At 47.7% G+C, this 25,089-nt stretch overlaps 1 protein-coding gene across 2 annotated transcripts in view; it reads left to right on the top strand.

The window, feature by feature from the left end:
• The window catches only part of ADD2 (adducin 2), a 111,026-nt gene extending 99,969 nt beyond the window's left edge, over window positions 1-11,057 (top strand). For both annotated transcript variants that reach the window (XM_027622600.2, XM_027622601.2), the window contains exon 16: window positions 1,139-11,057. In XM_027622600.2, coding sequence (XP_027478401.1) covers window positions 1,139-1,446 — 308 coding nt within the window. In that variant the 3' untranslated portion in view covers window positions 1,447-11,057. The remainder of the gene's footprint in view (window positions 1-1,138) is intronic.
• Window positions 11,058-25,089: the final 14,032 nt, after the last annotated feature.

Genomic DNA, 25,089 nt, shown 5'->3' on the forward strand with positions numbered 1-25,089 from the left:
ACACAACTCATACACTCCACCCACACACTCATACACCACACTCCCATGCTTATTCACACAGCTCACTCTACATTCATACACTTACAAATTCACACATACAAACATGTTCTCATACATTCACACACTCCTCTCAGTTTCACATAGTGAAAAGAACAAAAAACTGAATGTCAGGAGATTGAGATCTGCTCACTCTTACTACTTAGTTTTCATTTCTGTAAAATGGGGAGGAGTTGAGCTAGATGATCTGTAAATTTCTTTCTACTTTTAAGAGTCTGTGGTTTTATAATTTCCCCTCCTACCTCCCCATCCAGGCATTTCAAAGCTTGAGTGGAAGCAAGGTGGGGAGAGAGTAGGAAGGAGGAAAAAGGGCAGTAGGGGGGCTTAGTTTCTGGGGGTCTGAGCAGCTGTGGCTTTGAACATGGCAGCAATCCAAACAGGTTCCCTCCAGGTGACCACTAGAATGGGCCAACCAGGCATCTTCCCCTTTGGTTAATCCTTTTATCTTGGAAACATGGGGTCCATATCACTCAAGGAATTCCATTCTCCCTTTGCCTTCCCCTCTCTGCCTACTGGGGAGATATTCCCCATTTTTCCAAAAGTTCCTCTCTGGTATAGGAAATGAAATGGGTATAAAAACATGTAATTTCCAAGTTAACTAACTGGAATTTAAGTAATAGCTTTAAAAAACTTTAATTTCTGTATTTTTACTGGTGAAACTGAATGGGTTACAACAGTTCTTAGATTCTTCCACTGAGTTGTATGTGTTACTGGTCTCCTCCTTCCTACAGCCTCTCTCCTCACCTGGGTCTGTCCCCTCATTTAGTCCTACAAAAGCTCTCAACTGGGCCCTAGCTGGGCCCCCTGCCACGTTTGGACACCATTCCCTGTTTACATTTGTGGACAAGACCCCAGAGTAACAGACTTGCCAAGGGCCTGTTCCCAGAGCAGGCTGTGTGGAAGGGGGTACAGGGTTTGGGTGAGAACCCTGCCTAACCCTTTCCCCCTACAATGTCAGCCTGTCCCTCCTGTTGCTCTAGACTTCTTTTATAGAATTGCCTAGAAATGGTTCTGTTAACCCCATATGGAAACTTTCACCAGATGGAAATCTTATGGGTCATATCTCTTGATCTTTTTCTAGAAGGTGCTAAGAAGACAGAAACAAGCAAAGCCACCACAGAGCCTGAAACAACACAGCCAGAAGGAGTGGTGGTCAACGGGAGGGAGGACGAGCAGACCGCAGAGGAAATTCTCAGCAAAGGCTTGAGCCAGATGACCACCAATGCCGACACGGATGTTGATACCTCTAAGGACAAAACCGAGTCGGTCACCAGCGGCCCCATGTCCCCAGAGGGCTCACCTTCCAAGTCTCCCTCCAAAAAGAAGAAGAAATTCCGAACCCCATCCTTCCTGAAAAAGAGCAAAAAGAAGGAGAAAGTGGAGTCCTGATTGGTAGCACCCTTGGGCTCCCATCTGCACCCTCTCCCTCCACCCCTTCCCTTCTCCCATCTCTGTCCCTGGAAGCACAGGGCCAAAGAGGGATAGAATAGGACCCTGGATCACACTCTGAGGAGGAACTTAGAGATTACCCAACCAACCCCTCGTTTTACAATTGCCCCAGAGAAATCAGGTGACTTTCCCAAGGTCACACAGCTAGTTAGTGGCAGAGCCTGCACTAGAATTGGGGTCTCCTGGCCCCTAGTCCAGTGCTCTTTCCACTACATAACACTGCCTAGTTGTGGGCCACCTCTGTGAAGATGCTGTCCACCAATCTGAGCCCAGGGCAGAAGGCCCAAGTGGGCTGCAAGCCCTCACAATCTCAGATCAAATCAGACAGGTTGAGACTTCCCCTGAGCAAGGTCCTTTTCCTTGCAGGAATCCAGTCTCCTGTTAATGGAGCTGTCACAGTTTAGAAATCTCTCTTTTCCATAGGGTCCCTGCCCTGCTGCTCTCAGTAACCAGACAAATTGCCCTGTCCCCTACACCAGAAGTTTATCTTTGTTCCCAAGGTCTGATGGCTTAGCTTGTGCTTCCCCAACCACTAACCCTGAGCTTTCTTCATGGAACCTCCTGAATGATGGATGGATGAAGAATTGTAAGAGTGGGCAGACAGAAGGGCAAGCTGAGTCAGCCACAGGATTGGGAATTATTTAATCAATATAAGAAGCCAGGAACTTGGCCCATTTGAATTGTGCATCTCAGGCGCTTCAAAACTAAAACCAAATTTAACTTAGAGAAAAGTTGTCTCATGCTCAGGGCAGAAATTTGGGGAAATTTAGATCCTCTGTTGGCTTTGGGTTGTACAAGGAGGATCAAAACAACACAGGAAATGCTATGCCTTTCTAGCTTTGCATGATACATGGAGCAATGTGGCTGTACCCGTTTCTCTCCTATCCGGCAGTCAGGTGTCCCCTGACCTTCCTTCAAACCTGGAAGCACTGGCTCACAGACTGGAACTGGCATCTTATTCTTGGCACCTTGACCTTGGCTCCTTTGGTTTCCGACTCAGTCACTCTGGGTCCAGCAGAGGAGAATGAGATGAGCCCTTGAGGATTCATTCCTTGGATCAGCTATCAGAAAAATCAGCTTGAGTGTCCTTGCCCTGTCACTATCTGTCCATCCTGGGGCCTAGTGAGAGCTACAGCTGCTGTTGTAAATGCCAGCACTATCTTTTCATATTCTTCCACGGGACATCGAATAATGAGCATTGTTAGCTCCTAAAAAATAGACAATCCATTCTCTTTATAGCACAGTGTCTTCAAAGAGTATTTTTCCTTTTTGTCCTGATTATTGTGAAAGTACTTTTGAAAGTTCTTAATCACAGTTTTCCACTTTTGAGCACTTACTTTCTATATATAGACACTGTGCAGGCTTTTCCATGCGTTACACCCTTTGACTGTCACGATAATCCTGTGATGTGGGTAAGATATTCCCTTTTTACCAGTAAGAAAACTGAGCCCCAAAAGGACAATTGACTTACTCCAGGTGACTTGGCTAGAAAGATCCAGAGCCTGGATTTGACCCCTGGGTCAGTCTGAGTCCAGAGCCTTTGTTCTTAACAGTTACGATGATTAGAAAACTTGAAATCCCCAAGGCCGGGGGCTAATTTAGTTCAGGACCCATTTCTGTGATTTGTTTCCACTGTGTAATGTCAGCATTTGAAATGAAGGCAGGAAACTACCTGTGTTCTCCCTCATGAGTGCACGTTAAACTCCTGATAAATGTGGATTGTGGCGAGGCCAATGTGGACCTCTGATGAAGGAGAGGCAGGAGCCTTCTGGTTGGGCCACAGTATTTGGGGGGTGGGGCTATTTCTTGAGAAGAAAGGAAGTTGACACATGGCTAAAGAGAACCCAGTACTGCATCTCTCTAGAGCAGAGTCCTAACTGCTACCCCAGCCCCCACACTGCTCTACTTTCTGATGGGCCTTGTGATGGGCAACCCAATGGTCAGGGGCATCCAGTGCCTCACACAAAGTCCATGTTGTGGGAAATGCCTTTAAGAGCCAATCCTTTGATGCCTTCTTTGAAAAAATAGATTTCACATTCATTCCTTCATCCCTCACAATATTTGTTAAGCACCCACAGAGCACCAGGCATTATGCCATCATTAAGAGAAACCACTCATTGTGCCTAGGATCATCAGCAGCCAGCAATGTTAAGAGAAGAGTGGAGTGGATTACCATTGACGCAGCTTTTCGTACTTGAGTGGTTGTAGCTCAGAGATGATGTTGATTGACTCTTCGCATTCAACAAACTCTCTTTATTCCCTTTACAACAATGAGGCCTCATTTAGGTGAAAATGCCAGAGTCTTGCTGGAGGATCATCCTTGGGATTTATGCCATGGGTCCACCTTATATTTATCCATTTGTTCATCCTCATGCATTCGAACAAAACAACAACAAAAAAACCCCATGAGCTTGGGTCATGGGTTAAGTCTGAAGGCAGAACATAGTCCCTGCCCACAGAAGTTTTTAAGTATAGGAGGCTTATAGACAAGTTACGGAAAGGGCAAGGGGGCAGAGGGGACATAAGGAAGTAATGATTTATTGTCTTCTGGACCAGAGAAACTTTCCTGAAAGATGTGATGATTGAGTTAGGTTTTCAAAGAAGAATTCTCCAGGAAGACAAAAGTGTCGGTGGGATATTCGTGCCGAGGGAAGAGCATGTGCAAAGGCACGGAAGCACAAAACTCCACGACAGGCCCACTGAGTCATGCAGTAATGCCAGAATGTAAGGTATAAGGGGGGGGGGGGGCGGGGGCTTTGTTTCATAGGTGAGCAGGGCTGGGTCAGAGAGAAACCTACAGAAGTGTGCAACTAGATTTTATCCTGAAGGGGGTTTGGAGCTGCTGATGGCTTACATCAGGGTGTCATGATCAAGCTTGAATTTTACAAAAATCCATTTGGTGGCTGGAGAATGACTTGGAGAGGAGTGCGGTGAAAGCCCAGGAGATCTCCTAATGAGGACCTTCTGAAACGTCAGCACTGAAACATGCCTGGTGGCCTGCCTTACACTACGTTTTCCTTTATAGCAAATAGCATGCTTCTGGCACAGAATTTTGCTTCCCTAACGGTCTTTGGATAAGGCATCTTAGGAAAGATTTTCAACAAGGAGAGGGAAACATTCGAAGAGCTAATGCTTGGTGCGGTTTCCGGGTTCGTTTCATCTCGCTGCAGAACTGCCACGGGAGCTGTTGAGGTCCTCTGCCCATTTCTTGCTCTCCCTCACGTGTCAGCAGTGGCATGCTTGGCGCCAGGCTCAAGGTGGTGCACTGGATGCTGTAGCAGGAGACGTGCAGTCCAAACAAAACCATAGGCTTTTAGGGAGAGGATGGGGCGTTTTCTTTGGATCTGGATAAAAGTTGGCTGAGAATTTCGACCAGTGTCTGTCTGGAGAAAATGTCTCTATGGAGAGCTCAGAGTGGTAGGTAGGAGGGTCATTTCTAGTGAAGGCACTGTACTTGGATATGCCGCAGAAAGGGATGAGAACATGTGAGCCAGTCTGCAGTGTGATGGATGGCTGAGCTGGGCAGGGGGGCCGTTTTGAGGCTGTTTCCATGGGGCAGGGTGGGGAGGCAGAAGGAGAGACGGTTACAGAGGGACAACTTGGTTCCAGTGACTTTCCGTGCACTAGTGGCTGGCACCCAGAAGTGATGTGGGAGAACCGTCCACACCATGTGACCTTTCTCAAACTTTGCAAAAAGCTTTGCCAAGAGGCAAGCCTCTAGCACAGATCTGTGCTCCATTAGAGCTTCCTGGCCTGTAGTGACCCAAGTAACTGTCCAACTTCGGCCAGGTTACACACAGATAAAAATAACCTCCCCCAAGGGGCGCCTGGATGGTGCAGTTGGGTAAGCTTCTGACTCTTGGTTTCGGCTCACGTCATGATCTCAGGGTTCTGGATTGGGTTCCATGCTCAGCGCAGAGTCTGCTTGAGATTCTCTCTTCCTCTCCCTCTGCCCCTCCCACTCATGCTCTCTCTCTCTCAAATAAATAAATCTTTTAAAAAATAGTCTCCCTCAACAGTCCTGTAATGAAAATGGGGTTCTTCCTCTGCAGATAGAAAAGTTCTTTTTAAGGGACTTGCAGGGATTTGGATGAGGACCCTGGTCTGTAAGAACCCCACTGGAAAGCATTGCTCTCATACTATGGATTTATGTATACTGAGCCATGAATCTTCTCCCAGTGTTTGATGCACTGAATGTGGCAAGGCAGACATTCAGATATCATTCAGCACCGTCATAACAGGGCTACTGCTGTCCTAACAGGCCACTTCTCTGATTACCATGGATTTGAAAGAACCATTCCCCCAACAGCATGATTCCCTTCCGAAAGCCGAAAAGATCAAAAAGAAGTTTGATTTTTCGAGGGACATATGCATAGGGGTAGATAGACACATAGCCTACCATTGGCCTGTGGAGGCCATCTTTTGTACAAGTCCTTACTCATTTTCCTTACGCAGGTCAGCAGAAGCCCTTGAAGTGGTTGCTAGAGCTGCTGTTGACTCTCTGAGCATAGAGGAAAGAGGTCTTGTATCTTCTCTTACCACTTGAGTCTAAGCAAACTCTCAAAGACAATAACATTGAGAGCATCTGAGAAGAAATTAGGGAGGAGGTAAACCCATGCTCTCCATTCCCACAGAAAAGACAAGCCACCCCACAATTGTTCCCCATCTGTTCCAAAAGGGACAATTGAATATGAAAAGCCAGAGGCCTGAACGGACTCTGAAGAAATACGCTCATCGGTTACTCATTTGTTGCAGTTTCACTTGTGTCTCAGTATGAGAACGCAGACACAGTAGAGTGATGACTTCCCCATGCCCTGTCTAGCCAACCTACCCACTTGGATGTGGCTTACTTTTTGCCAGAAACAAAAGAGCACACGTGGAGCCCCATGACCAGGGCACATTCAACCCTCTTGAGCCTCTTGCTGTGAGAAGCCACCCTCACCCAGGAATCAATGTGGGCATTTCAGGTGGGGTGTCCTTCTTTAGTGGAGAAATCTTCTTTCCTCATTTTATGTAGATAGGCTTCTCTTTTGAGGAACAATTAGAATTTCCAGTTGAGGGTTTTCTTAAAAATACAGAAGCGATGGTTTGTATTGGTTCCTACTTGGGTTTTGCCAAATCGGTGTTTGGTGCCATTTGCCTTCAAGATGACCCCAAAAGTTGGGTCATTGCTATGAGGAATTGGGCCTGAAGATGGAGGAGAAATGGTCATAGTCACTGACACAGGGGACGCAGGTGTGGCCAGAGGCCGAGCCTCAGTAGCTTTCCTGGTGTGGTGGCTCCTCAGATCTCTTCCAACCCACTGGTTCCTGAGGAGCAGGATGAGGCCATTTGCAATGTGGCAAGTCCCCAACTTCTAAGTAGCTTAGAGAAAACGTGGGGTTTTGGGGTGGTGGGAGAAGAACTGTAGAAAACCCCCAAACTCTTCTCCCTTCCAACAGATCATCTCATATAACTTTTAGATCTTCCCTTTTTAAATGAATCAGAAGGAAGACGACCCTTGGCCAAGGACAGAGGGGCCAATTTAAATACATCAAAGCTCTTATAAAATGAGACTATATTTTGGGGATCCCTGCCCCCACACTTCAGCCCCACCTCGTGCCTATTGGGCCTGCCTTCTGGGTGACAGCTTGATCTCTGTGGTCTAGTCCACCTTTAAATTCCTGCCATCCATGCTCCAGCCGCTGAGTCTGGCGCTGTGTTCCTCCCTCTCCCAGGAAGACTCGCGTGGGGAGAGGGTCCAAGGCCTGGGCTCGCCTGGCTGGGTATGCAGGGGTCTAGATAGAGAGTGCCGTGTCCTCTAAAACCGTGGATGGTTTCAGTGAAATGTCTGTGTCTGACAATCGTCTTCCCTTGTACATGCATTGTCTGTGTATAGCTTTTCCTAGTATTGTGAAGTCTCAAATAGGGGTTCCATGTAAATACTCTTTCTGCTATGGAAATGCCAGCCCCCTGGGTCATGCATCATCCCCACAAACGGTTTTGCCTTTCTCTACGCTAACACTTTTTGAGCCACTGATGTGCAGATTGATGATTAGTTTCTTGGGCTTTTATTTTGCAATTTTATATATATATATATACACACACATATATAATATATATATATATATATTTATGGGTTGGTTTTGTATAGTTTTCTGTTTGAATCTCTGAGCACCAAAGCTGCCCTTGGATTTTCAAGAGAACTTTCCAAAGCCACTTCCTGAGGCCCCCCACTCCCCTGCTGCTTTGGTGTTTGTGGTGCCGGGTGGTATCTCTGCCCATGGATTTCTGTATGTATGTGCTGTTATCTCCCCTGCGGATATTACCCTAGTAAATCTACCGTGCTTGGCTTCCTGGTGTGTGACCCATCTCTGTCAGCCACCCAGCTCTCCCTGCTCCCAGGGGAGCAGAATCCAGAGGGGGGGGGGGGTCCTTGTATGGAAACCTCCAACCACACAGGAAACTCTTCCCTTTGAAACCGTTCCTCATACATGGAAAGCTGAACATATGACTAATTGAGTTCTGATGGGGAGGGAGGTGACAATACTGTAGACCTCTGAGAAGGGAAAAGCCCTGTGGATTTGCAAACAGCTCATGGAGGGAGAGCAGTTTAGATGGGTTGGGAGAGGGGAGGGGATTGTAAAAACAAATGTGGATGGTCCCCATGGGGAAGCAGATTCACCGGCTGGAATGGAAGGAGGTGTCAGGCAAGAGTCAGCGGGCTGGGGAGAGCTGAGGTCCCCCCAGAGTGTGAAAGGGGAATGAAGATAGTAGGGAAGAGAAAGAAGAGGAAAGAGCCCATTCCACCATATCCTGCGCCTCTTTACTCAAATAAGGAGCCCAGGAGTTGTTGAGCATCTGTACACATAGGTCAGGCATTGTGTCTCACACATAGCACCTCGTTTGAACCCCATAAAACCCAAAGGGAGGTCCTATTATTACCCACTTTATAGATGAGGAAACTGGCTCTGAAATGAGGAGGTTTTCATGGGGACAAGTTAGTATGTGCTGAAGCCCAAATTCAAACCGAGGTCTTCTAGCTAAGTAAGCCCTTGCTCTTCCCAATTTGCTTTTGTCCTGAGCAAATCCCCCCAAAACAGTCTCCATCACTACCTCTGGGCCCGCTGCTTCCTGGTGGGCCTGTGTCCCCAGTGCTGCCTCTACACCAAGGTACCCAGAAGCTCCCACGAGCTCCTGCGGACCTAGGCCAGCCCTGCCCCAAGGCCATCAGTGTCTTCTCTCCTGAGATCACCACGGAGACCCCCCCCAACACACACACACACCACGACAGCTCTAACCTCTCAGCGGTGAGCTCGGCTCAGGCCAAGGAGCACAGTCATCATGCTGACACCATCTTACAGAGCTGGCTGCCATTGAAGGTGGTGTTGCAAACCCTCAAGGGGAGCTCTCCCTCCACACCTCCTAAAGGTCGGCTGCACAACCGAGGCATACAAACATGGGAGCAGAACGCCCTCTACATTCCGGAACTGCTGAGGGCTTTCTTCAGAGTATGCTTCGTGGGAGAGAAGGCCTGGGGCCCCGCGACCCGCAATTCCCTGCGCGTGGAAGGAGCACCGCCTGGCCAGGAAGCAGAAAGGCCGGGGCAGCGGCGGAAGGCGGTGGGCTCCGGGCCTGAGCTGAGAGCGGCAGCGAGGTGCCAGAGTTCACGCTGTGGAACCCGGCTCGCAAGCTCTAAGTCAGGAGGCAGGGAGGGGGATGCTTCGTGTTGGCTACCCTAATAAATATGCCAAAGGGCCCTTTCAGCCAAGTTATTGTGGATGCCACTGCTACCACACAACTGTTCTCTAATCTAACAAAATGTAACCATTAGAAATCTTTCCTTTTCTCTTCCTTTGGGTCTTTGGACATGGATCCACACATCTCTGACAGGAACCACATTTAATCTGAGAGAGAGCTCACTCTGTCAAGAATAAGCACGGAGAAAAATACTGTGGTAATGATTTAATAGTTCAAAAGCAGGAGACCCATCTGAGAGATTGGAAGACCTGCTCCTCAATGGAGCAGAGTTACTGCAAGAAGCAGCAGGGAGGTTAAGAAAATCTCTGTTAATATCCATGGGGCGCCTGGGTGGCTCAGTCGGTTAAGCGTCTGCCTTCGGCTCAGGTCATGATCCCAGGGTCCTGGGATCGAGCCCCGCATCGTCTCCCGCTGTATGTCTCTCTCTGTCAAATAAGTAAATAAAATATTTAAAAGAAAAAAAAAGCAGGAGACCCATCTGAGAGGTTGGAAGACCTGCTCCTCAATGGAGCAGAGTTACTGCAAGAAGCAACAGGGAGGTTAAGAAAATCTCTGTTAATATCCATTTATCAGAAAACACCAGCCACTCATGAAAAGGGAGTACTTCAAATCAAGAAAACATTTTTTGGTGATGAAAAACAATGCCGTATTTTAAAATGAGGCATAGACTGTCAATGGCAGGTTCCGTATTGTTGACGAATGGGGAGAACATAAAGATATGTTTAGATATGTAAGAATCCCAAGCCCACCACTTGAAAAAAATTAGCCAATCATGTATCTGGTTGATTGGGAAATCAATATAAGTAAATAACTGAAGAATGGAGAATTAAAAAATGGTAGTGAGCAACTAAAGCACATAAATTTACAGCTAGGTCTAGTTTTTCATTATCAAGTCAACAAACCTAAGGCAATTGTTTAAGAAGTAGTTACTGGTATACACACACACATTTGGGTCAGCAGAGAGGTAGACGATGCTACACTTACCACTACTGATGAGAGGAATATAATAGATCAGTTCATTTTTCACATTGTTACTATAGGAATAATGGTTCACTTACATATAAAGTTGTAAACATAGAGATGATTTATAAAAAGGGAAAGATAATTTTCATTAAGACATAGCTTCCAAATCACTGAACAGAAAAGTAACAATAAAAAAATCAATAGGAATCCAGCTAAGATGGAGTAACAGAGACCATATTTACCATCCTGCCTAAAGCACCCCCAAAATGGATAAAATACATGAAAGAATGACGTTTAAGACACCTGAAAATGATCATCCAGGAGGGCACAAGAAAGCTTCCTTGTCTCACCACCCACCCCAAAGCTAAGACAGCTACACCTCTTACTGCCGCTACTAAGGACGATCACCAGGAGGCGACATTTCCTTTCTCTGCTTCCACTTTGCAGCAACCTGCCGAGCAGTACTCCCATTTTCCGGCAGATAGACCCTAGCAGTTCTGTCATAGAGCTCAGCCTCTTTGTCACCAGCAAAAGGGTCAAGGATGAGCAGTGAGCCTCCCGACTTATCTAAGACTTAAGAACCTGATTTCTGAGCAGCCCTTAACACTTACCTAATATCCAGTATTCTGCCTGGTTCCCAGGGTGCTCATCTTTTAAGGGGGAGCCTGCCCACTGGCCCCAGCTCACTGAGATCTGTTCTCGTGGCCTAGAGGCCATGAACGATAGTGCTTGGGCTGAATCCTGATCCTGTGCCCTTGCATAAGTCCCTTAACATCTCTAAGCTACTGTTCCCTCATCTGCAAAATGAGGAAATAATCAGTATGGAAAATCAGAACTGGGGGGACTGATTTTTGGTGATTTAAGATTATTTTAATTTTCAATTGTACAGTGAAGGACACCATAAAATTTTCACTCCTTTGGGATTCCAAAGGTCAGCTTCTACTATTCTTATAATTAATGCCTACACATACACACAAACACATGCACAGACTCTCCCTCTCTCTCTTACTCACCCTTGGTTTCATTCTAAATAAATTTAAAATTGATTATCTCAGCTTCCATTGTTTTATCTACTCAAAAGATCCTGCCTTAGCAAGCAGGAGTCTCTCCTCTCTCGAGGTGGATCTTTGCCTCTACTGCCTCAGCATGTAACAAAGGTCACTCTTGACCAACATAACCACTCTGACCCTTGGGAAGTGCAGACCCAGAGTATACTTGGAAGCTCTCCTACTATAAACATTGAAAAGTTTTAAATCAAGCTAAACATTTTAAGTTAAATATGTTCTATTCTCCTACCTTTACAAATGTACATTCATAATGAGGTTGAAGGCCAGGTTCAAATTTAGAATTCTCAGAATTGGAATTCTTCAGAGGAAAACAGTAGTGTGGGAAGAGCTACTCCCCAAGTCTCTAACTATTAGCCTGAGGCCTGTTACCCTTCTCTTCCAAACGCTGGGCCCATCCCTTGCCACAGGTGGCCTTATGGGCACACGTGTGGACACTTGGACCTCATGTCCAGGCTCTGTCCATAACCCCCCAAGCAAACAGATGCCCTCTGGCCACACTGTGAGTCCTTGGGGGGTATGAACTCTGTAAAGAACCTGTGCAGACACGAGGGCAGGGCATTCTGGGGTCCTGGATAGCCAGAGCATGGGGTAGCACCAGGTGGGCTCGTCGCCTTGGCCCTGCTGGCTCCACCCCCACAGAGGGTGCGGCTAGACAAAGTGTCAGGGCAGGACCCTCTGTAGTGCAGGACTCGGGGCACAGGCCTCTCTTGTTCAGATCTAAGGCCAGTATCACTGCTCAGAGTCCTAGTGAAGGGCCAGGACGGCAATACAACATCCATATTCCCATTAACCGTAAAATGAATACTCACCACGGGCTTGGGTGAGCAGTGTTTTGTTTTAACAAGGGAAGACAAAAAATACTTGACAAGATCTGGCCAAAGGTGGCTGCCTGATTTACCAGGCTAATGAGGGCTGAAAGAAACCAAGCTGTCTTTAGCCTTGCCTGGATCTAAACACTGCATGAGGCTCTTCCGGTGACTCCCACCTGCAGTGAGACAGGAACCCTCTCCCGGCGTTGAAAGCACTCCCCTTCTCTCCCTCATGCTCTCGGCTACTGAAACATGGCGAATACAGACAGGAAACAGCGCTGGATTGTTGGCTAGTTCGCTACCCATCTGCTTCTCCCCTTTGTAGGGCCAGAAACCTGACTTTATCAGATCACCCAGGGGTGATCCGGCTCAGGATTATAGCTTATTTTCCACAGATTGCATTTTTGGGTGATTACTTCCTGGTGACACGTAGGGAGGCACCTTCATCTTATCCTTCAGGCATCTCCCAAACACAGGCTCCTTCTGGGAGAACACTGTAGGCCTCTAATCCCAGCCTCTGCATCTCCATGCTCATTGGTGCCACTACCCTGCAGCGGCATCTGCTGACCTGGCCACCGGCTTGGGCCTGCAGCCTCCCTGTGTTGTCTATAAATATCACCCATGACCCACAGCTCAGCCTTGGGCACAGATGTCATCATGTCTCCTAATTTCTTCCCATTCATCGTTCAGTCTACATGGGGACATTTTGGCAGAAAGACCAGCATTCCTCTCTTGAGGCCTCCCCCAGGGCCTCTGGAATTGTCCTAACACCCAGGCTGGGGGGATTGGGTCTGAAGTGTGGCATTCAAATACTAGGAAGATAACCAGAGAATAACATGAACCCACTTCTGCCATTGTGACTGTCACCAAGGCTTGCATGGCTATGGAAATGGATCCCACATGGTCTGAGGGATGCTTGTCTATAGCTGAGTGGTTCTCCAACACTGGCCCAATCCCCGCAGGGATCAAGCTTTGAGGCAGCCACTTGTTCCCAAAAGGGAACAGAGGCTGGGGGAACTGGGTCCAGTGGAGCATCCAACCTCAGCCCCCGCCAGCTCCTAGGGCTTTGCTGGGCTCGGGACATGAGCCACACTCCCTTAGAAGCCTGCTCATTCTTGTCAGCCAATAGACCTAGGTTATAAGGGTTAGTCTACCCTAATGATCAAGACGCAGGGAGAACTTATAAGGTCTTGGCCTCTGTAAGTGCCCCCTCGATCTTAACAGAAACTAGCATAAACAAAAAGTTTGGTTTACTGGATAGATATAGAGGTGCTCAACAAACCAAAGGAAGTAGTGCAGGAATAGGGGCAGGAGCCATGGGGACTGGAACCAGCCCTTAAAGCCCTGGGACTCAACTTTTGCCTAGACTCATCATTATCTCTGCTGCAGACAGGTTTTCGCCAGGACCCACCATCTCATATCCCATCAGTTTCATAATCCAAGAGGCAAGGGAGTATGCTCCTTGAGATGCACAGAAAAATCCTGGGGAAGGGCTCTGATTGGCCTGGCTGAGGCCCCCTGCCCATTCTGAGGCCACTTTCTAGAGCTGGGGGTGGCCATCCCTGGCCCGGCTGGGTCATTTGCCCGTGCTGAGACAGGGAGAACTGGAGAAGGATCAGGCTGGAGGAGGGCATGAGCTTCGTGTTGGCATGCTGTGTTGCAGAGTGCTAAGATATCCAAGTAGAGTTGCCAGATGTTTGAATCTAGAGCTCAAAGGAGACATCTGGCTGGAGATGTCGCCAATGACCAAGGACCCAGCTTGGGGGACAGACGAGGACAAGGAAATGGATGAAGAGACAGAGTAAGAAAAGAGCCTTAGATGAGGTTTTGAGGAGCCCTCAAGCCATGGTGGAGAAGGGTGACCTGGTAAAGGAGGCTGAGAAGGAGCAGCTGGTGTGGTAGGAGGGAAGCAAAAGAGCGTGGCCCGTGGGCTCCAGGGGAAGAACGTGCCGAGAAAGTGGGAGTCGTCAGCAGTGACAGAAGCTGGTGACAGGCAGGCCTGAATGTGCCATTGAATTCAGGGACATGGAGGCCATTGGTGACCTTGGCAAGACCTGCTTCAGAGGGATGATCAGAAGCCAGAATGGGATGGAATGAGGAGGAAGGTTCAAGACAGGGAAATGCAGACAGGGAGGATGGCAACGCTGTGCAGACCTTTGATTCTGAAAAGGAAAGGAAGATGGTGACAGCTGGGGCGACATGACAGGGGCGGGGGGTGTTTTAATTTATTGTCATTATTTATGATAATATAGTTTTTATGTTACTAAAGATTAAATATGTCCTATAAAATAATATAGTATGTTATTTATTGTATAATACATAACAATGGTATATAGAACATGTTTTATTTATAAGCATATAGCATACAATACATGTTATGTATTATATATTACTATTATGTATATGTACATATACATAATAGCATATATAAGGATTATGATTAATATACTTATAAAAGATTATGTCACAGTAATAATGTAATATTATTAATTGTATGTCTTAGTTCATAGCACATTCTCATTTTAGGTACATATATATTGGAGATATTTATTTATTAAAATTAATATTATAAGAAACAGTTGTGAAACTATCACCCAACGTAAGAACTAGCCTATTGACAATAACTTACAACGTAGTCCTTCCCCATCCTGCCCTTGGCCTCACCCCACTGAAAGTAAGCACCATCCTGAATCCTGTTTTATCATGCCTTTGTGGTATTTTCACAAATGAAACATTGCAGAGCAGTTAAAACGAATGAACTGCAGGTCCATGCAACAACACGGATGCGACCTAGCAATGCCTATTAAGTGAAAAAAGTAAGCTCCAGAAGAACACCTACAGCATGCCATCTTTTTAATCAAGTTATAGATATGTAAAATAAATGTATTAAGAAAAACAACCACGGGAGCCCCTGCTGCGGAGGGACATATGCAGGGTGAGTGCAGATGGGTGAGTTTCTTTGGGATGACAGTTACTCATTCCTTCTGAAGCAGGAGGCAAAGTGATCTGCTGGGAGTCGGGGGAGCCGGAGGGGAGGCTAGAGGTGTGCGGAGAGCAGAGACCATTGAGGGGTAAATGGGGGAGCGTGCTCCCTAGGCAAACCCCACCCCCACCTGGCAGGAGGCTGTGGGCATTGAGTGACCGCCCTGTAGACCCGTCCTGGGCAGCGCCCTTGCTGCTTGCTCGCAGCTGCTGGGGCCCATATGGTCAGGGGAGCTGCCGTGGTGGTTGGCCCGGCAGGGAACTAAATTGACCAGGGGGTCAGAGGCATCTCGTTTGTTGTCAAGAGAGCCCAGGGAGGTGAAGGGCAGAGGGACAGGACAGGGAGGGAAGCGGAGGGCCTCTGCGAGGGTGAGGAAGGGCTGGTGGAGGCTGATGGATGAGCACCAAAGGGCAGAGTCTGGACCTGGGGTCCTGAGGAGCCCGGGTGTGACCCTGAGGGGCGGATGGCTCAGGCTGATGGATGAGAGGATCCCAGAAGGAGATTTTGGAGAAAGAACTAAGACTGAAAAGCTGACAGGAGGAAGCGAGCCAGTGCTCAGTGGCAGATCACCACTGGGAGTCAGGCACGGATGGCAGGGATCTTTGTCCCAAGGGCCCAGTCGGGAGCCCACTGGCCTCACACGCGGGACTCCACTCACAGCAGCCTGGGGCAGAGGTCTCCAGCACTCTCGGGCTCCGTGGCCGCCAGTGTTCCAAGAGGGGGCTCTGCCTTTATGTTCGACCAGGGTGCTAGCCCCTCCGATTTTCCTCTCCTGGCCCCCAGCTGTCAGCGTGGGAGACTGGACCTAATGGCTGTTTGCCCATGGGGGGACACAAGCTTCTTGGAGGCATAGGCTGGTCTTACTTTTCCCCGGAGCCCCAGGCCCAGCAAAGCAGCCGGATCACGCATTATGGTAGGGGCTCAGATATTTCTCAACTAACTCAGAGCAGCAGATATCAGAGCTGGAGGAAGTCATGGAAGTCCCAGGGTTTCCTGCCGTCTCGTCATCCTACAGATGAGGGAACGGAGACAGAGGTGATGCGGCTTGCCCCAAGTCACACTGCTGCTCTGTGACTGAGACCCAGGAAGTGCCAAAAGCAAAGACCCTCTCTCCAGAAAAGTACACACAAACACAAAACCTTGCATGTATCCCCCAGCTGGAAGAGCCCCTGCAGCTCCGTGGACCGTGCCACTGAATGCTGGCCTCTGTTGGGCATGTCGAGTGATGAGATGACAGATCAGTGGCGGAGAGAAGGCTCCGGAGCCAGGCTGCTGCGGTTCAGGTCTCAGCTCCGCCACCTACTAGCTGTGTGGTTACTGAGCCTCCTCACCAGTAATCTGGAGATACTGGGTCCTTGCAAACACGAGCACAGCAAGACATGGAGTAAATGTTCTGGAAGTGTTTGCTGTGGTCATGACTGTCACCAAGTGAACCCCTAAGTGAAGTACGGCAGCAGCAACAATATTTGTTTAAAGGATTGAACAATCCCTTGATGAATGTTTGATTTCATCTATTCAAGTTTGTGCTGGGACCCTTACAGCAATCATGAAACGGCTTGCTTTTGAGGAAATCTTGCTTCGTGCCTTAAATTCTCAGTAACGACACACTTGATTCAACAGGCAGCAGTTTCTTTTGCAGAAAGTTGGACAAAGGTTAAAAATAACACATGTGTCTTGTCTCCAGTGAGTTGGTTGCGGTCTGTTCCCCCCTGGCGTTCCGGGGGAGCGGCCCCCCTCTCCTCCGGCTCGCTGCACTGCCTCGCGGCCTCCAGGGGGCGCCCGCCCACACACGAGGCCATACCTTGTTCACATCCTTGCTTCGGATCTTCAAGGGCCGCCCGGTCCCCGTGGGCCACACCACTTCACGCGACTTAGTAGGAGACCTTTCGGATCTGGCCCTAAGCGCGCCGCCAGCCTCACCTGCTGGCCTCTAGGACACCATCCTGTGTCCCAGCCGTCCCGCATTCGTTCCTCTGCCTGCCTCGCCTACTCTTCACCCGGGCTGTCTGCGGGCACTGGAGCCAAGTGCGGACCTCCGGGGCTCGCTGCCTGCGCGGGGGTCTCCCCATCCTGCCCCCCGCGGAACTGCAGCGCCCGGCACCGTGCCCAGCGAGTTTGTGTCGGGGGAGGAACAATCCAGAACAGACCCTTGGGGGGCGTGGCAGGTCCTGGGGAGTTTTCTCCTGCCTGGTTATTGACAGGCACTCAGGCGAGAATCGGAGCCCTGGTGCTGTGGAATCTGATGTCACTGATCTGGAGTGCACCGTCATTAATTACAAAATCAGCCCATCTTTTCATTACGGAAAGGAGAAGAGACACTTCACATCCCACCCCAATTTTTTCCCCCTCCATCCAACAATGTTTCTCAAGCTTTGGGAAGGGGTACAAAGCAACACCCAAAATGCTATTTTCAATTGTCTTCTCTTTGACGATTACTTTTGCAGAACTAATTAAGGCTAGAACACTTTGGCTTTTCTGGACCAAAGGATTCAGAAGCCCTGTGGGGTTTTGAAAGGAACAAAGTAACATTTTAATCTAGGACATTCTATGCTGTTCCTCCTACATAATCAAGCCACTAGAGATCTGACTAAGTCTTGCACAAGTACCAACCCTGAGAAAGAACCCAGTGATACAATAGCCCATGGCTTGAGATGGGAGGCGGGATGGCAGGCCCGAGACTCCTTTCACTTCTGTGCAGAGTGGAACTTGCCTGAACACTCTGCCACATACTGTCTCATTAGACTTTCTTATTCTCCTATCAGCCCTGGCTTTGCAGTCAGCTGACCTGTATTCCCGCACCCACATCTCTACTTACTTCCAAAGCCAGTCATTCTCTTCAGGCCTTGATGTTCTCATCCACAAAATGGGCTCCATGGTGGTACCAGCCTTCTGAGATAAGCAGGTGTAGCTCTCATGCAATACCGGGCACCAGCAAGTGCTTCACAAAAGTGTTTCACACCAGAGGTTATTACGATTATTATGATCATTACTGTTTCTCCCATTTGTCACATAATGAAACCAAGACTCCAGTCAAGGAATTTGCCTGAGAACCGCATGTAGACAGGGCCGAGGCTGGAACCTCATCTCCTGGAGGCTTCCATCGAGGGCTCTCAGCTTTCCCAGTGAGCTGAGATGTCCTACCACGGTGACAACCCCATGGTTCCTCCTCTATCCGAAGGGAGGAAGATGTAATTAATGCTTTCAAGAGATTCCAGATGCTTAGATGAAAGAACGCTCAGGCATGTCATTACCCAGCATTTTTGTCTTATCACTGCCTTTGAAATTTGTTTTGGTGGAAGAACATAATGGTTTCCCTCCATCTGGTCCATGTGGCCAGCCCCCAGGCCCTGGGCTCACCACGGTTCCCGGGCCTCCGCCTCTAGATCCTCCTCCCATCTAGCAGATGGGGCTCCTGACACGAAAGCCCACTGTCCACATCAGTTCTGAGCAGAGTGAGTGGTGGGCTAACTGGAAGCCCTCCCACCCTCCAGACTCGCCTTCTTTGTACAAAAGGCTTGGTGCTTCTGTGTCCCTCTTTCTGCTTTGCTCTCTAATTGTGCAAACTGGGGTCACACCGGTTAACACACAGGCGTGGGCTATTGCTTTTAGAAAGACTGGCGCGACTTAGGACAGCTAAGGGGAGAAGGCGACCGAGGAGGGGGAAGTGGAGAAAAACTTCTCCTCCCTCACAATTACGAGGAAGGCTGAATCATTAAAGACGTGAATCAGATTTATTCTTGTGGCTTTTAAAATAAACACCACAGGGCTAGCATGACCTGACAGCCTGTCCATCCCCACAGAGAGGCCTTTGGTCTCAATTTAAAAAAGAAGAGACAGCACGTTCCAGCCCAAAAGATTGTGTCATCCTGAAGGGTGTGACCATCACTCTTGCTCTTCCATGGCGAGAAAGAGACCCGTGACCCTGGGCTCCTGTCTTCGTCTTCATGTTGTTAGGGGCCTGGTTGGGTCAATGCAGCAGCTGGAGAGGAACAGGCCACAAATGACAGGAAAAGGTGAGCCTCAGGGGAGCGTTCTGTTGCCACCTGCTCTCCCCGACCCCCCACCCCCCCCACCCAGGCACTATTGGAGCCCCAGGGTGTGGGGAAGCAGAAGGAAAGTTCTACCCTCTCAGATGAGGGCGAGTCTTTCCGTCCCCAAATGCCTGCCCTCACGTCTGAGCTCATGAGTGGAGGGTAGAAACTCACAAAGTGTGATGGTGGGGTTCCAGGAAGGACACTTTCTCAAATATCTGTCCCACTGCCTTTCACCGAGTTTGAAAGTCTGTCTCTCATTTAATCAGTTATTCCATTTATTTAGCTCTCAAAGGAATCTTTGGTTTTTAAGAGCCTCTCTTAAAATGCAAACTCACACTGAAGTAATATTAAAAGATTTCCCCTCAGCAAGCTGGAAGAACCGTCCTTCTGGGGTGGCAGCTGGGTGGAGCTGGGCCGTCAGCTCTGGCAGAGGGGCAACCAGGCAGCCTAGCGATAAACATGCCCGGCCAGCTTTAGAAAGCAGAAATTCTGTTTTCCACGCTGTTATGAGTTGTGCCGTGTCCCCTCCCCAAAGATATGTTCAAGTCTTAACCGCCTCAGAGTCTGACCTCATTTGGAAATAGGGTTGTTGCAGATGCAGTTAGTTAAGATGAAGTCATATTGGAGTAGGGTTGGGCCTTTTATCCAATCTAATTGTGTTTTTATAAAACAGATGTGAAGCTATGAGGGGAGAACGCCACGTGAAGACCCCCAGCCCAGAGGGAAGCCGGCCACGTGAAGACAGAGGCAGAGATGGGAGCCAGGCTTTCACAAGCCAAGGAACTCCTGGGGCTACCGGAAGCCGGAAGAGCTAGGGAAGGATCCTCCCCTCAAGCCTTTGGAAGGAGCATGGCCGTGCCCACACCTCGATGTCATACTTCTAGCCTCCAGAACCGTGAGAGAATACATTTCTGTTGTTAAATGCCATCCAGCTTGTGGTCCTTTGTGACGGCAGCCCTGGGAAATGACTATACACACCTCCTTGAGTATTGAACTGACTATGTGACCAGAGAGCAAATGCCGGCTCCTGTCAGAGATTCTGCAACAGGAGGTGGTGGGACCAGATACACGAGGACCCCTTCAGCTCCCACAGCGCTTTAAGGATTGTTCTGAGGTTAGGAGAGCAGTTCATTCATTCCGTTAATTATCTCTGAGAAGATTCCATGCCAGGCTCAGGGTGGGGAGCAGGACACTGCTCTAAGGGAGGGGGTGTCCTTGTCTTTCAAAGGGAAGGTGAGCCTGTTAGAAAGAACTGTTCAGAGACTGGCAAGCAAAGGTGCTTGGAGAAATTAATCCATTTAAAAACTATTTAGCAGTGCACACAGTTTCAAATGTCAAACTGTACTAACATTTTTTTTTCAAGATTCTATTTATTAGAGAGAGAGTGTGTGTGTAAGCACAGAAGTAGAGGGAGAAACAGACTCCCTGTTGAGCAGGAACCCCGATGCGGGGCTCCATCCCAGGACCCTGAAATCATAACCTAAGCTGAAGGCAGACATTTAACTGACTGAGCCACCCAGGCGCTCCTGAACTAACATATTTAGAACAAAATATGATTCCCCATTCCAGCTCTCCACACTCCGCACACGGTCCCCTCCCTGGAGGTCACTGCTATCAACTGTTTACTCATCCCCATGTTTCTAAATAACAAGTATACAGTGTTGTCTTTTACTTTATCAATTCTAGATGCAGTCCACTGACTTCCTCTTATGGTAGATGAGGATCTCGTTCTCTGACACCCCCATCTGCATCCCTCTGTTTCCTGTCCCTCCTCCTCCCCGTGTAGATTACAGTTTTTAGATCAATAGTCACTGTTTACATTGTCTGCCTAGGACAAATATTATTCACCTCAGAGCATTGTGGTGCACTCCGATTACATTTCCTTTCTTAATTCTTGTTTTATCTGTAGTTCACAATTGCCTTGCTTTTTAATTTACTGAATTTTTCGTACTTAATTGTCAATTCACCCTACAACTCCCAAAAGTCTCTCAGAACATTTTTCTACAAGGTCAACAAACATCAAGCAATTTAATTCTTTCTTTCCTTCTTCTTTTTTTTTTTTTTTTTCTTTTGCTGTTGGAACCACCCCTCATGAAGCCCTGTTTTCTTCCATCAGGGCCAGTTTTTGGTCTGTAGGCTGCTGCATAGCTGTCTTCCTGGGACTACTTTTTGCTGTCATCCCTGAACTTATTTTTGCCTTTCTTTTTGGGTTGGATTTTCTGTTTCCTTCATGTCTTCCTCTTTTTAGTTTAATAACTTGTTGGAATGGAATACATGCTCCAGAAGCCTGATCAGGTTAAAAAGACGGTCAAGGGTATGGCCATGCTCATCACGCCTGCCATTTTTTGAGTGAGCCTGCTCCAGTCTGGACAATAAACCTGCCCTATCACCTGATCTACAGCTGTCACTTTGGGATATCCCTTCACCTATTTCTAGTGATTTCTTCTCTGGGTTGAAATTAATCCTCTTTATCCCATGTTCTTCTCTTTCTTGCTTTACTTCCAATGGCCTCCTGAGAAGGGGGTGCACGGGAGGTAGAGTTTTTGAACCCAAAGATGTCTTTATTATGTCTGTCCCCACATTTCCTTGATTGTTTGAAGAGGAAAAATCTGTGTCCTAAGAGGGCCGACCAAGCCAGCAAGGGAGTCCTAGTTCCTGCCCCCGGGGCTCTTCCAGATTCTTCTCCCTGCTCCGCTTCCTGCGACTGCCAAAATGTTTCCTGCGCGTGCCGGAAGTGCCAAGTATGTGGAAGTAGAAGTGTATAAATTACCCCCCTTTACTTGTGCCTGGGGCTCAGACCTTTGGAGATCATACTCCTCTGAGCCCGCCAGTGTTAGATAAACCTCCCATCCTCCAAGATCTCCGAGTGCCACTTGGTTCTTCCGTCGGGTGATCCAATCCCAGTTCCATAATAGTTAACTGACTCTAGAATTCTAAGTCGGAAATGATTTTTTAGGCTGGAATTTTTTTTGTAAGTCGGGGCACATTTCTCCACTGGCCTCTCATTGCCAGTGTTGCTACTGAGAAGTACAAAGCCATTTGAATTATTTTATATGTGATCTAGTTTTTCTGTCTGGAAGCATATAGGATCTTGTCTTTGTTCTGAAATTTCACAATGATGCCCCTTCACGTAGATTTATTTTTAGTCCATTTGCAGGCTCTCACTGGGCCCTTTGAATCTGGAAAGTCATGTTCTTCAGTTCTGGGGAATTTTCTTAAACTATTTTTGATGATATAGTCCCCTTAGCCTCCTCTGTTCTCTTTTGAAATTCTTCTTGGTCAGATTTTGGATCTTTTATACTTACCCTCTAATTTCTTATGTCACTTCTCTTAATTTCTATTTCTTTGTTCCTTTTGCTCCATTTTCCAGGAAATTTCTTCCCACTTAACTTCTGGTTCTTCTACTGAGTGTATCATTTCTGCCCTCTTATTTTAATTTTCAAGAGCTTTTTGGTTGCTATTATTCAGGGGTTTTTGACACATAATTCTTGCTTCATTGATGTCATCTCCCCTGTTCTCCAGGAGTATTAATGATAGCTTTACAAAAGAAGTTTTCTTCTAACTTGCATTCATTCCATTTCCTCTAGATTCCTTTTTTATTTTATTTTATTTTATTTTATTTTATTTTATTTTATTTTATTTGTTTTAGAGAGAGGGAGAGGGTGGGGCAGGGCAGAGAGAGAGGTGAGAGAGAATCTTAAGCAGGCCTCACACTCAGCACGGAGCCCGACATAGGGCCTGATCTCACGACCCTGAGATCACGACCTGAGCCAAAATCAAGAGTCAGATGCTCAAGCGACTGAGCCACCCAGGCGCCCCTAGATTCACTTTCATTATTTATTTGTTGGGCCTCTTTATTCCACACCAGAGAACTTTCTCAATGTCTCACAAGCCTTGGTTGTCTACTCTTGACTAAGATTGGGCTCTAAAAAAGCCACTGGAAGTCCTGAATGTGTGAAGGCCTTGGCAGATTGGAGCTTGTCCTGGGTGGTCTAAAGGGGTGTGTACTGGGCACCTCCAACTCAGTCTCTTTCTTCTCAGGCTGGCCAGATTCCCCAAGGAAGAGCCTATATGTCCCGTCCCCCGCCCCAGAAGCCTGTTTTCTGTGGAGCACACAGGCCTTTGCTTCCCTTTCTGCAGAAAAGCCTTCAGTCTTGTGCCGGGTTGGGGAAAGGGCAGTCACGGGGAGTGTGGAGTATGGAAGAAATCTAATTACTCCTTGACCGCTCTCCACCCCCTCACCCCCCCCCCACCCAGCTTCTAATTTGAGCCCCTTCCCTTACCTCCTGTTCTGAAGGCGCCCAAGGCGGCCCATTTCTGAGCCCTTCGAGGGTTCTGTGGAGGAGTCAGGCTGGATGCTCAGATTCTCCGCGGACGGCTTAGCATTCAGCTTCATCGGCTCTGCTAATTCAGCTCCCGCATACTACCCGCTTTCCAGCTTCACAACTTTTGTAGCCCTTATCTCCTCTTGTTCTCCCTGTCATCTTGAGTTTATGTTTTGTTTTGTTTTAAAGTTTCTTTACTAGGGAGAAATGTTAGACATATATTCTATTCAATCAGGACCTGGACCCAGGGGATCTCAAAGCTAATTATCCAAACCCAATGACAGCCGACATTTATGATTTATTGTGATCCCGGCAGTCTTCTAAATACTCACATGTAGTAACTCATTTAATTTTCATACCAGCCCTAAGAGATAAGTACTATCATTATCAAATGGGGAAACTGAGGCACAGAGCTGTTATGTAAGGCCTCCCAATCAGTTAAGTGATGAAGCTGGGATTCAAGGCCCTACATTTGGTCCTGTATCTGTACACAGTCTTGCTTGAGAAATGTTACTATATTACTCTAAGACCTAGTTACCAAAAGACAAAGAGGGAACTGCTCTGATTCTATTCAACAACTTGTTTCTAGTTAAATTATATCTTTGTTCACTCTGCCTGTTATGTATCAGGCCCTGTGTACTATTCTCGTGTAAATTTCCCTGCATTCTCATGTGGTAGGTATTCATGGGCACGCTATCCATATAGAATGCCAGGGCAGAGAGATGTTAAGCAACCTGCTGAAAGGAAATTTGAGACAAGATTCAAATTCAAGATCACATGGCTACAGTGCCTAAGTAGGCTTTGGGTCGTGCTCAGAATTTTGGAAAGTATTTGTCAATACCAGAGGCCAGAGCATATGCCATCACTCCCTTTCCACATGTCCAAATATTTAACAAAATACTTACGGTTCATTATTTTAGTTTTCTTCTTCAATTACGTACATGTTGGATCTCTTTTGTCTGTATCTCAGATCTCCAATTTTCTCTGTAATCCTTGTTAACATTTTAAATGTTAGTAGGTTCCAAGATGGGATTAAATGTACTTGCATGAGGGGACAGGGAAGGGGCTGGGCAAGGCCTGTACGGCCATCAGACCATGATGCAGGTGGGATGCTGAGTGATGGACAGAGGACAAGAAGGTGGGGTAGAAGTGTCCTAGACTGACACTGAGTCAAAGGAAAGGTTTGGCAGAGACCCTGAAGAGTCCCCTGTCTCCCAGAAGCAGGTTTGCCTCAGTGTCTCTGCTACAGTCAGTCACTGGCTGACAAATGTGTTACAGATTTGAGGCACAAAAGTGGGCCCACCTCAATTATAGTCCCCTCGATCGGAGATCTACAGGGTGCGTTTTCCTGGCCGCCATACCTCATTTGCTTTGCATTTCTGAAAACATTTTATTTCAGCCTCACATTTTTTTAAAGATTTTATTTGTTTATTTGAGAGAGAAAGAAAGAGCAAGGTGAAGGGAAGGGAGAGAGAATCTGAAGCAGACTCCACACTGAGCACAGAGCCCAATGTGGGGCTTGATCTCACAACCCTGAGATCATGACCTGAGCGGAAACCAAGAGTCTGTCACTTAACCGACTGAGCCACCCAGGTGCCCCTCAGCCTCACATTTGATTAGAATTCTAGATTCAAAATAATTTTTCCTTAGAACTTCGAAGGA

This window comes from Zalophus californianus, chromosome 8 (assembly GCF_009762305.2).
Source record: "Zalophus californianus isolate mZalCal1 chromosome 8, mZalCal1.pri.v2, whole genome shotgun sequence".
NCBI classification, from domain to species: Eukaryota; Metazoa; Chordata; class Mammalia; order Carnivora; family Otariidae; genus Zalophus; species Zalophus californianus.